Raw genomic sequence first — 13,664 nt, forward strand, 5'->3', positions numbered from 1 at the left:
AATGATGGAATTCACATGGCTGATTGATTCAGTTCAGCGAAAAATTCGTTAGACTGGTTTAAACCTGTAACTCGTCTTTTTGAACAATTCATTAAAGAAACGGCTCACAAAAGTCGCTCATATTTTTGATTCACTAAAAAGAGTTGTTGTTTTTTGCTCATAAAAACCGGTGTGTTTTTGATTCACTATAAAATATTTTTTTGTTTTGTTCTTAAAATCCGGCGTGCTTTTGATTCATTCAAGGAGAATTGCTTTTTGTTCATGATTCAGTCACTGGTCACGTTGTTTTCGAGAGTTAACCCGCCAGGACATGAACAGAAATGCGTTTTTGCGGTATACCGTCGTTTTATTTCCTCACTTCAAAACAGAATGAACAAACAAACTCATTAACATCTGATGTAAACATAATATTCCTTATGATGTGGCTGCACAGATACACACACGCTGATAACTTGCATTTTCAATGCACTGTCACTTTAAAAATTTAAAAATGTTTTAATTAAACTGATTCAGACGTCAGCCGGATGTATATAAAATGTTTTCAGGTTACATAGCAACAAATTATATCATAAAACTAATGACCTTTGAACATTACTATGTGTCATACAGTTTAAAGTTCACCCTTATCTGGTGCTGATGAAATACAGAAGTTGTAGACTGATAACACAGCATCTCCAAATCAGTGGGACAGAACAATTTATTAAAAAAGACAAAAAGAAAACATTATTTCTTATAAGAATTTATTGACATATACTACCTAGAATACAGCCTAGAAGTGGAGTTTTATATCTACTAATCAATAGCAGATCATGTTGAATAATTTGAAATGTGTGAACATAAGAGCTAAAACCCTTACATTCAAAAGCAGTGATTCACCACATAAATAATACAATTATGGTCCTATGCAAAAAAATAAAGCATTTAGGAATTTATTACTCTTTCATACCTGAGTAAAATTGTGCTATATATATATATATATATATATATATATATATATATTTTTTTTTTTTTTTATTTATTTCATATAATAATTACAGATTCAGAGTAGCATAGGGAAATCTGTGCCATTGGCAAAGCGACACTGGACTTTCTCCAGGAAGGGCAGGCGGGACTGGAGGAGGTCCACCTGGTGCACGGTTATGTCCTTGCACATGGACACATCGAGGGTCCTGAGTCTGTCGCAGTGCAGCGCAATTATGGAAAGAGTTCTGCAGGAACACATTAACCATGTTAAGCAGAGCTCAATAGTTTAGTATGAAAACAGCACTGGATGAGGTCACTCACTCGTTTGTAACCGCGTCGCAGCAGGCCAGGAACAGATGCTGCAGTCTGTGGAGGAGCGGAAGGGCCCGCGCCATACCTTGGTCACTGACCTGGGGACAGAGGTTGAGTGCCAGGCTCGTGAGGTTGCGGCAGTGAAGAGCTACGGACACCAAGCTGTCGTCGCTGATCTCAGGCAGCATGGAAAGCGAGAGACACTGCAGGTCTGGGAAACGGAGTACCTGTGGTGGCCAGGAACATTTTGGTTAAAAATATTCAGTACTGAATACCCTAATAGCAAAATAATTGTTTCATGACATCTTTTTCTCTTTGTATTTTTTTTTTTATATGGAACAAGATTATCCTATTCAAATCAATGTTATACACACGTTAGGTCAAAAGTAATCTAAAAGTAATCAAAAAGTAGTCAGATTACATGACCTAATATGTGTAATGTAATAATGATTTTATTACTATTATTAATAATAATTACTATTATTATTGATTATGTTACTAACTACAATGTTCATAATGTATTTTGTATTCAGTAATGGAATGCAATTTGTAAGTAATCTACCCAGCACTGGGTACACACTTTAACCATCATTGCTCACAAAAAAGCACTGTTTCTATTATGCACTGACCTGTGTGATACTGGTGTCGGTTAACTTGGAGCAGGCCGACAGGTCCAGTTCCTGAAGACCCCTGAGGGCCAGCAGTGATGCTCCTTCCTGATCTCTAAACGCACCAAGGTCCTCATTGGTTACGAGACGTGGCTTCTCCTGGAAAGGGAGGCTGGGAGGCTGGAAAAAGCCCATGTTTCCAAATGTCCTAGTAAAGCTTGGGCCTTTATCATCCTTCACATTTGGGGCATTTATGAGCAAATTGTACATTTTGTGTGCACTGATTATCAAAACATTATATACGTTCTAAAAAAGAAAGAAAAGAAAAAGTCAATCCCACCTCTTTGTCTCTTGGTTCACAATTTTTGGCGGGCTCCACCATCCCCAGCAGCCCCCAGTCGGAGATCTCTTTGCACCAGCCGAGCCGCAGCACCAGCAGCGCAGGAAGGTAGTTTGCGATGGCGTGAACACTGAGGTCAGTGAGATAGACGCAGGAGGTGAGGTCCAGCTTTCTCAGGTTACTGCCCAGCAACTGCGTCAGGGAGAACATGACTGGGTCCTGCTTGAGAACAGAGGGTGTTAGCAAGAACAGGGACAATACAAAAATCATTTTTGATGGGTCATTTGAGGAAATATTTAAATAAAATTGTGCGAAACAAAAATTGTATATTCAAATTCTAAGTATGCCAAGAATCATTTTTACATTTTAGTACTGTTTGGTTAATTGCAAATAATAAGTATTACATAGTAATCATAATAATAAAATGTATATACAATATTATTATATTATAAAAAAAATAGTATAAATATTTTTAACACATAAACAAAAAATAAAACACTAAATACTAAAATCAATTATTGTAAATATGAATTTAAGCATCACAACATTAATAATTAAAGTATGAAAAATGGATATTCATTTTAAGATATTTTTATTAATACACAAATTATTATTAACACAAAAATTGTATGATATATTCATATCATCCTAAATAATGGCAAATACTTGCTAAACATTTATTTTATTCTATTTAGTTAATTATAGTAAGTATTAAACAATTATAATGTGAAATATAAGTATGACATTAAAATGTATACTTTTACTTTTACTTTTTTTAATAACTGAAAAATAAAACACTAAAATAAATTGCCATAACATTATAAATTACAGTATACATATTTTTTATTTTCAATACAAAATGTCAAAACAAAAACAGGATATATTCATATTACCCAAAATGTTTTAGCCAATATAATATTTTTATAATGTTTTTTATACTATTTTGTTAATATATATATATTTATATATATTCTTATAAATTATAAAAAAAATACAAATTAAATATCTTTGTTAATACATAATACAAAAAATGTATAATAATTGTTTTAATTGTGAATTTAGGCATCACAACACTATAATTTACAGTATGAAAATGGATATTCATTTTGAGATTTGTTTAAGATTGGCATTTAACAGTTATTGAATTGTTAGTGTTTGTTTAAATAAGGGTTAAATATTGACAAAGGTGAATGAATTGTAATAGTAGGGGAAATGAGCAGGCACAATTAAACAATGGCAGCTGGTATATTGGCTGATAACTGATATGGTACCAATGTTCCCTCTAAGCTGCGCACGTGCGCGGCCGCGCACTTCTGATGCTGAGGCCGCGCACTTCTGATGCTGAGGCCGCGCACTTCTGATGCTGAGGCCGCGCACTTCTGATGCTTAGGCCGCGCACTTCTGATGCTGAGGCCGCGCAGTTCTGATGCTGAGGCCGCGCACTTCTGATGCTGAGGCCGCGCACTTCTGATGCTGAGGCCGCGCAGTTCTGATGCTGAGGCCGCGCACTTCTGATGCTGAGGCCGCGCACTTCTGATGCTGAGGCCGCGCAGTTCTGATGCTGAGGCCGCGCACTTCTGATGCTGAGGCCGCGCACTTCTGATGCTGAGGCCGCGCACTTCTGAAGCCGCGGCCGCGCAGAAAAGATTAAAATGCCACGCAGAGGACTGACGCGAAATGTGAAGGGAAATCCTTGATTGTAGTTTAAGTGAGAAATAATTTCAGTGCTCTGGTCAACCGCTATAGAGTGAAAACTGGTGAATGCAGTTTACAGGTTTCATAGAAAGAGAATGATGTGAGCACGTGTGATTGGCAGTGAGTCTTGCGTGCGGACCAAATAGCTCAATACGAGAGGCAACGAGAAACGCAGACATGTGAAATAAAATCACAGCATAATGTTTTAAAGAAGAGTGGTTTGATTAAAGTGGTAGAAATAACTGTTGATGGACACAGAACGGTAACAATTACACACCCACCCGCGTGCAACTTCAAAATAGGCTATCATTAGTTTAAATCTATGTTTTTGTGTGTGTGTGGGGGGGGGGGGGGGGGTTTCAGGCATGGTTAGATTACTATAAAAGAGTTCACATATTCACTTTTCTTGAAAATATTTAGCTATTCGATCTATTTAAATGCTTCAGTTTGTTATATATTATAATAATATAATATGTAAACAAATTGAAGCATTTAAACTGATATATTATATCACTTCAAATACTTCAATTCATTTTTTTAATATTATATTATATTAGGCCTATATTTTATTATATTATAAGCCTAAATAAAGAATCTCACGGGCTCATTGCCATTAAAAACTTTGAATCCCCCTGCTAAAGAAAATATTGGAAATTCATAAGAAATAAACAATCATTTAACTTTGATGGTTTAATGCTTCCTGTACACAATTAATTGAATTAATTAATTAAATGTTTTTCCCAAACCATCTTAGTGTAACAGCTTACTTTTCTTTCATACTATATTCTATTATTGTAAAGAATTGAACTGTCCTGCAGAAGATTTTGTAAATTATTTTTCATAGGATTTCTTGGTAAAGACTGTACAGTTAACAGCACTGTGAAAAAAATATCAGGTAACCTAAAATGTGCTTCATTTAGTGACTTCTTAATTAACTGCTTGTTTTTCAAAAATATGATTTAATACCAATAAGTTACATCAAAGGTCAAATAAAATAGAAATGCCACATTCAAGTTAAAAGTTACAACTGAATGTTGAAACCATTGTGTTTCTACGTATGCTGTACAGGTCAGGTATAAAGAATATTTTTGCTCAGGTGGCGAAATATGTCCGCCCAATAGAAAAAAGTTTTGCTCAGCAAGAAAAAAAATTAGAGGGAACATTGTATGGTACACATTTTCTTTTATGTATACGTGCCATTCAGCACTTTTGCCTCACCCTTATGTATGAGCAGTTTCTTAGGCTAAGGGCCTGCAGCTGCGCCCTGGGCTGTGGACAGGTCAGTCCCTTCACCAGGTCTGTCCCGCTGACATGCAGACACTCCGACAGATCCAGCGTCCTCAAGCACGGCAGCGCCATCAGCTCGGTCAGGCCTTTATCTGTTATCTTCCAGTCCTGTGAGAGGGTCAGCGACTGCAGATCCTTCAGCTCAGTGGACACCGCCAGCACTGTCCTACTGGTCAACTCAGTGCACGCGCCGAGGTCCAGCGTCTTCAGGCCGTTCTGGTGCTTGCAGAGGATTTCTATGGAGTAGTCGGTCAGCTCTTTACAGCCGCGTAGACTCAGATCCTCCAGACGGAGGCCGGGCACCTGAGCTATGGAGCGGAGGGATTCAGGGGTGATGCTGGTGCGACTCAAGTCCAGGCTGTGGAGCGTACAGGCCTGCTTCTGCAAGAGACTCAGGAGGTTACGGAGGGAAACTAGAGCCGAGGAGCCGGACCCAACAGGGCTACCTCGGTATGGGTCAAACTCGAAAGCGATGTGGCATCCGGCCAGGGCCAGACCGCGTAACCTGGGCGTGCAGCTCGTCAGCCGGTTGAAAGAGAGATCGGAGAGGTAGCGGAGATCAGACAAGTCAAGTTCCTCCAGGTTCCTCAAAGCGTTCTCCACCTAATATTGCACAAATATTAGATTGTATTTAATACAACATCATTTTGGCAGATAAATCCTTATTTGTTAAAAAAATTATTTTGTTGTTTACATTTTTATACTGTTTTATTAATGATAAAAAATAGTTAAATTATAATTTAAATATTATCATTTATATATAATGATTATAAATGATACAAAATATTCTATTCTATTCTATTTTTGTTAGTAAATATATAAAAATAAGTCAGTTGTGTAAAGATTAGGGGATACTTAATAATTACAAAATAATTTTGACAGATGAAGCAATAATCATTTTAAAATGTTTATATCATGTTATGTTTAGCCTTTGGAACCAGGCGCTGTGTTATTCTGTTGTATTTAAGCTGCGAGAATATCCATTTAAGAGAAGGAATGTTTCGGGGATGTTTATATTATAAAAGTGAATTAATTAATATTATAATTATAGCTGTATTTATATATAATATAATTATATTATACATTTTACAAAACACAAATATTTATTTAAAAGCATATACAATAAAATTTTCCATCATATTATATTATTAATTTTTGTTAATAAATAAATAAACGTTTACTTTTCAATTTAAGGATCACAACATTATAATTTACATTATGAAAAATAAATTAATTGATTTTGAGATGTTTCTTTAAAGATGTTACCTGTCGACGGTGCTCCTGTCTTGACAGAAAAGCCCCAGACATGAAGAGGCTGTCCAGCCCGTGAAGGTCCAGCTTGCGGAGGCCGGTCAGATGTGGCAGGAGGCCCAGCAGGGAAGACTCTGTGATGCTGCTGCCGGGTAGAGCCAAACTGTCCAAGTGAGGGCCGAGGTGAAGCCCCACTTCCAAAAGTACTTGTCTTGACAGGCTGGATCCATCAAGATGACTGATGACTAGGCCACAGCGAGGGCGCCTTGCAAGTGCACGGATAAAGTCCAGTGAAGATGTGGAAGCATGAAACTTGAAGGTGGCATTTTTCTAGATTAAAGCACCCAAAAGGCAATTTAAACAACTGTGGAAGTGGACTAAACCAAAAAATGAATCTCGATATTCGAATGAAAATGAGAAAAACCTGAAACCGGTGGTCTTGGCTTGCTTCGTACCAACTCTTACAGACCAGTGACGCCTCCTTTCGATCCGTTACATGAAGGTAACTCAATATGTAGGAGATAATCTGGAGCGGAAGAAGAAAATTTACAGGTTACGCTCTCTCTGGAAAATATGAAGACAAGACTCAACTATATAATAAAAATTGTCACATTTTGCTCATGTTATACATTATACACTTTTGTGTGTGTGTGTGTGTGTGGGGGGGGGGGGGGTATTAACAAATATTTTAATTATATAATATTTGTATTATAACATATATATATATACACACATACATGTGTATATACAAATTACAATATGTTTGATATATTGTATAAATATTGATATTAATATATGAGTATTTATTCATCAATATTATAATTATATCTATATATCGTTTTATTGTGACAAAGTGCCCCATATACAGAAAAAAAACATATACTGATATTATTTCTACGCCAACCAAAGTCTGTCTGTCCGTCTATCTATCTATAGTTTTTTATTCTCATTCTTAATATCCATTCTGTGCTATGGTACAGAGTCAAAAACACAGTAAAACTATGGTACATTTCAGTACGGACATGCTGTCGAATAAACAGAAAGGTAATGAAAATACAAGTTTCTCATGTTAGCCTACTTGTTATTTCATCTCTAAACCACTAACTAGCGGCTAGCCTATCCAGTGTACGTAATGTATGGACGGACTCACCTCAATAGGTAGATGTGGACTCTCCATGACTGCGCTCACTTCAGATATCTGGTCTTATTAATTATCATTAATATAAATGTAATATCAATATTAAATCGTTGACTCAGATCAACGTTGTTTATCATTAAAGTGGCAGGCAGGTCGCAGACTGTCAACGTGCTAAACATTCAAGAGCACGGGACCATCTGATAACACCCTCTCGTTGTTCCTCCTCACTCACAGTATTAAACGGGTATTAAACCCCAACATTATCCACAAACACGTTCCGCTACACATCCTAAACCCCTCAGAAATGTGAGCAAGAAAACATTTTTTCAAAGAAAATAATAAAGAACTGTCAGAAGAATAACACTAGACATCACGTGCAAGAATCGTACAAAGTCACCTGGGAAACGTAGTTTACTGGAAACCCTGACTTTGGATATGTGTCGACAGATGGCGCAGTAATTCATTTAAACCTGATGTGAGCACATAAAAATTAGCCATATACGGCTATATTTCTACGAATTATTACTTCATAATACAATATAGTGTATAATGTATTATGCTTTTTGCATAATTGCTCAACATGTTTGCATTGATGCAAACTAGGCTACCTCTGCAGCAATACAGTAATTCTGCATTAATGAGCAGTAGGCTATTCTTGTATCAATACACGGGTGTCTTTATCTTGGCCTGGTGTTGGTGCCCAGTGGCGCAGATATGATTTTTTAACTGAGGGGGACCAAGCTGTCAGCAAATGATTTAAACTCAATTGTTATTTTGCGTAATTTGGGCTTTAACTAGTGCTCAAAGTAGTTACTTTGCGTAATTTGGGCTGATGATTTGCACTAAAAAGCCATTGGTGGATTCTTATTTGCATTCTTATATGCATGATCAGACTGTTATTTGACCAATCACCCACCAAAACTTCATGTCTTCAGCAAACTCTACTGTCTCTCCTTCTCCTCATGCTGTCTTTTTCTACTGTGGCTGCCCTCCTGCAGATCCTCACTTGACTGACTAGGGCCTGCCTACTGTCATCAGAAATTGCCTGCAGGCCAGGAGGACATTTTAAATCTTATAATTTCAGTTAACCCTCTATACCTCTATAGAATTTCACAACAATGTGAAAAACAACATATTCCTGAGAATTATGGCTAAAACTACTATTTCAAAAATGTCTAAGAATAACTCAAAATTTTAAATTTAAGTGTTAATTACACGTTTGTTGAAATGTATAGATTAGAAATATCTTTCAAATGATGTATGACATATTAAGAAATGTTTTTCATAGCCCATGATTTAAGAATCTATATCCTCCGTTGCTCCAGTCCGTACAATAAAAAACATGATTTCCTGCTATAACTGTGCGTTCACAGAGCGTCAAAGTGGCCGGAAGTCATTCATTGTCAATGAGAGCCGGTGGCGAGCTCCGGCGAGAGCGGCGCGTCTTGGACGGTGAGAGCATAGACATCATATAGAGATATATGACAATGGGAAATGGGAAAGATTCATCTTCTCGAGATACTGAAGCCAAAAAATTATCCTTAATTTTGTATTCCTTGTCAACGCAGTGCAGCAGCTAGCAGCATATCTATGGCTAGCAGACCTAGAGCAGGCCATCTCGCGTGCTCATTGGCTGCCCTGCGGGCAACTGCTGCAGCCTACCAGTGAGCCCGGCGTGACGTCACATCCAATGAAGGGCGCCCGCGCCTTCATAGCGCCACAGCCCGTCAGAATGGGCGTGGCTTAGCGTATAACACTAGGGGCTGTAGGCTGACTTCCCTGGTTTTCGTCGACTGAAGCGAAGTCGCTTGTGGCGCGAGCACGGCCGGTTACGCAATACTCGTTCCCTCTCTAGAGAGAACCGAGGTTACGTTAGTAACCGAGTATCGTTCTCTTACGAGAGGTTCTCTCGTATTGCGTAAGTTTAGCTTACGCTACGGGAACACTTTGTCATATGATGTCTATGGGTGAGAGCGTCGAGGAGAGTTGAAGTCAGGTCAACTTTATGGTAATAAGCAATGACGCGGTTCGGCGGCAACCAATCGGAATTTAGAGGTGCTCCGTTTGAGAGGAGTCCAGAGAACGCAGTCCTGTAAACTTTGGTTCCGACCACATTAGTTCCCAAGCAAAATTGAGGAGGTTGATCATTTGAATTTGATAAGGCGCGCAACACTAGTATTTATAGGCAATATTTTCGCGCTAGAACGCTTGTTTTTCAGCAGGAATGCAAATTATAATAGCACTTAACCATGAACACAAAAGCCACACCACACAAATGGCTTTTAATTTGTTTATTTCATTAGCAAACATGTCACTATAATTGTTAAGTTTTTTCCATTGATCAAATTTCTGCAAAAATAACGATCGACATGCTTGTTTGTTTTGTGGCCCCTTTAAATACAGTTGTAAAAAAGACCACGCGTTCGATCTACGTCAGAGCATCAGAGCGTCCACGAATCTTTCCACGGCGTCGCTGGCAGGGCGGCGAGAGCGAATTTTGCCGCTCCCGCCGGCGGCGGTGTGAATGTACAGTAAGAGGATGTCAAAAGTTTATGTAGGCCTTAATTTGTTGTTTGCATAATCCTTGCACCACACAAATTTACTTATAATTATTTTTTATAGTGGCTTACACGACAGTGAACATACCTCATTCAATTTATACAGTACAATGGGTTAAATAATAAGATAAAACTTTATTTCCTGACGACAATAAATTATTTGATTTATCCAACTATTCTTTTTGTGTTCATTCATTATTTGCCTCTGTCCACTCACCTAATCGCATAGTCATGGTTTCCACATTTTGCTGTATTACTAAGTGCAAAGGCTTCTTGCCATTATTGTCAGACTAGCTATTCCCCTTAACAAATCTAATCTGCCACATCTGGAAAAGTCAACAGGCATAGGGTACTTACATTGGTTTTTTTTTCTCTCTTCATTGCCTTTATCTGGCATTTATACAGTCGTTTTTTTTCAGTTCGGAAAATCACCGACTCAGCTCAGTCATGATAAATATGGTTACAGGTCCGCTCCTACAGGCACGATTGAGGCAGCTACCAGCTCCTCATAGGACCCCGGCAACGTCACTCAGGAGTCGTAGCACAGTAAGCACACACAGAGAGTGTAAACGTCGGTGGCATGATGGCATCCTGTGTTTATTGACAACAGAACAGCGTGAGAACGTGGGTACAAAAAAAGTAATGGTGACCGATGTAGATTATTATTGTGTGTCAGCCTTCGTCTGCACCGACCCGATTCTGAAGCAGCGGCGGGCCGGGACACTGCTTTGCCTAATGTAGCCTACATAGCGAAAACACTGGTTAATCCTCTGTTTTACCGATTTGTGTCGCCTTTCGTAGCCTAGTGATAGTAAGGGCGGGGGACGAATCGGGTCACTATGAATCTGGGGGGTCATGTCCCTCCCGTCCCTAGTGCCATCTGCGCCTGACCGACAGAAACGTTTTCTCCATTTTTTTTCATGTTGGACACATGCACCCACTTCACATTTTCGGCACTGACGTTGCTCCCTCTGGCAGCTCACCGCGGGACAGTTGTCGCTGCTGCTTACTGCGGGACATTGGTGCTCACCGCAGGACAGTAGTGCTCACCGCGGGACAGTTGACCCTGCTGCTTACCGCGGGACATTGGTGCTCACCGCAGGACAGTAGTGCTCAACGCGGGACACTGTAGTGCTCGACGCGGGACAGTGGTGCTCACCGCAGGGCAGTAGTATTCACCGCCGGACGGTAGTGCTCACCGCAGGACAGTAGTGCTCAACGCGGGACACTGTAGTGCTCACCGCGGGACAGTGGTGCTCACCGCATGGCAGTAGTATTCACCGCCGGACGGTAGTGCTCACCGCGGGACGGTAGTGCTCGCCCGCGGGACAGAACCTGTCACTGCAGCTCTCTGGCGCTCTGAATGCTGCTGATCAGCTATTCTGCACATCACTGCCCGCACTGATTCACTCACTGGCGGAAAATCGGCCACAGCCAGGAGTCTTACTGGCTTTTGCGGTTGGTCTTTACATGGCTGCTTCTTTTTAGAGCCGCTGTTCTTTTGTATTGGACGAACAGGGCTCTGCTTTTCTGCACTGGCTAGTTTCCCCACACTGCTCCGGTTCACAGGTGCTATCCGGCGAGTCACAGGCTGTGGGAGAACACCAGCACCAGCAACAGCAGAGTCTCGTAGCGGAGCTCGGGCTGTCACTCGGGGGTTGTGCGTCTTGAAAGCAGCCGTACCGGGGAGTGGAGGCAGAGTCAGGACTGGAGATTTGTTCATTTCCCAGTGTGGCCTTTCAGTTGTAGTTAATATTCTCGACTGCGGTGTCTGGTTTGGTCGGGTTAGATCATTTTTATTCCCTTTACCAATCACCATGAGCGTGGGTGTCTGGCCAGTCGGCTTCACAGACTCTCTGTGGATTGACGGCATCTGCTGCACACGGTGATGCTGCCTGATGGTTATTTGGTTAGGTGTAGTCAGATCATTGTTATGCCCGTTTCCAATCACCATGAGTGTTGTGTGCGTGGGTGTGTGGCCAGTGGGCTTCACAGACTCTCGGCGCATCGACGGCATCTGCATACGGTGATACTGGCTGATGGTTGATGATGGCGGGACCCGGCGAAAGATAAGGGATGACCCTAAATTAGCTTGAAACATTTTTAAGACAAATATAGCTGTTCTCTGTGAAATCCTTCTTTATAGCTGTTAATGTTCTCTCCCATGAACTGGTTCACACTGGAGCGCGATATCACAGTGATATTCACTCGAAATATATAGCATAGTCAAGCACATTGTGACGTCATAGAATGTTCGTAACGTTGGAATGTAGTACGTTGCTCTCTGGTATTTGGGTTTAAAAATGCTTATACATAAACAAGTAGGCTAGCCTAACATTTCTTGTATATAAATGGGTGTATATAAATCATTTTTATTTATCTCATTCACTAAAGTAATATTTTTAGTCATTATTTTTAAGTTTGATTTATGTGTTACTATGTTATTAACTAATTATAGAAAAACACCCATTTTTGACATACTTTTATTACTTATTTTTAAATAAATGTGCTTTATTTTTTAACTATAACTGTTTTAATGCCCCATTTTGAAAATGGGGTTGCAAAAATGGCCCCCTGGACTGTCTGCTCCGCCCTGGTCGCCTGCACATCCCGCTCCGCCCAGGCCTCCCGTCCTGCCGCAGTCACCAGACCCTCTTCCACTCCACGCATCTAGCCCTCCATCCCTCCCCCTGTTCAGACGGAACAAGCTTATTGAGGAGATGATTAAATTTGCTAACATTTGCTATTATTGTGTAATCAATAATAATAATGTCTTCCTAGTCTACACAGTGGCGGTTCTAGACCATTTCAACTGGGGGGGCCAAGCTGGGGCCAGTTGTGCTGTTAGAGGGGCCAGTTGCATTTAGACCTTATTGTTGTCATATCATTTTCTGCACTGCACTGCAGGCATTAACAGGCAAAATACCATGTTTATAATCATTCAACAATGTATTTGCATTTCCATTATATTTTTACATTTGCATTACATATTCAGTATTAGTCACAGTAACTGTAATTGACATGATGTCCTTCTTTCTCAATTTTGTAAAATCGAATTTAAGGCTTTTTAAAACATGAAGAAATCAAAATTCATACCGTACATTAGGGGTGTGCAATATTGACAAAAATATATCTCAATATTTTCAATGTTTTTTTGATGATTAGATGATATTTTACTGATTGTGTTTTTGTGCTGGTGACATGGCTGGTTTAGGCCTGTTGTTGACAGCAGACTCACAAAGATATTCATATTTTTTAATATTCTATGCAGTGGTCAGTTAACAGCAGGGACCGAAATTCATTTTTTAATTAATTTTTACTTAATTTAATTTGCCACCTTAAATTGATTTCCAGGGGCATTTTCACCTATATATGGACATTCTTTCTAAACTTATTTAGAGTTATGAATCACCTTTTATGTCAAATACTAACATACAAATTAGACAGTAATTACACTTATTTATACAATAATACTTAATTATACAATAATTATACCGTACCACTGTTACCAG

At 39.5% G+C, this 13,664-nt stretch overlaps 1 protein-coding gene across 2 annotated transcripts; it reads right to left on the minus strand.

The window, feature by feature from the left end:
• Nucleotides 1-998: 998 nt before the first annotated feature.
• On the minus strand, nucleotides 999-8,002 carry fbxl9 (F-box and leucine rich repeat protein). 2 transcript variants are annotated; one of them, XM_077210643.1, is made up of 8 exons: nucleotides 7,607-8,002; nucleotides 6,881-6,982; nucleotides 6,472-6,786; nucleotides 5,137-5,808; nucleotides 2,224-2,442; nucleotides 1,905-2,117; nucleotides 1,285-1,502; nucleotides 999-1,208 (listed from the first exon to the last, which is right to left on the minus strand). In XM_077210643.1, exons 1-8 carry the CDS (start codon nucleotides 7,631-7,633, stop codon nucleotides 1,040-1,042), a joined length of 1,935 nt encoding a protein of 644 aa, XP_077066758.1. In that variant the 5' UTR covers nucleotides 7,634-8,002; the 3' UTR covers nucleotides 999-1,039. The 2 variants fall into 2 exon arrangements, with proteins under 2 accessions (XP_077066758.1, XP_077066759.1); XM_077210644.1 differs by having other exon boundaries at nucleotides 1,905-2,063; nucleotides 7,607-7,993.
• Between the last annotated feature and the right edge of the window lie 5,662 nt (nucleotides 8,003-13,664).

This window comes from Siphateles boraxobius, unplaced genomic scaffold (assembly GCF_051911475.1).
Source record: "Siphateles boraxobius isolate OS27281-9 unplaced genomic scaffold, OSU_SipBor_1 65, whole genome shotgun sequence".
Classification (NCBI taxonomy): domain Eukaryota; kingdom Metazoa; phylum Chordata; class Actinopteri; order Cypriniformes; family Leuciscidae; genus Siphateles; species Siphateles boraxobius.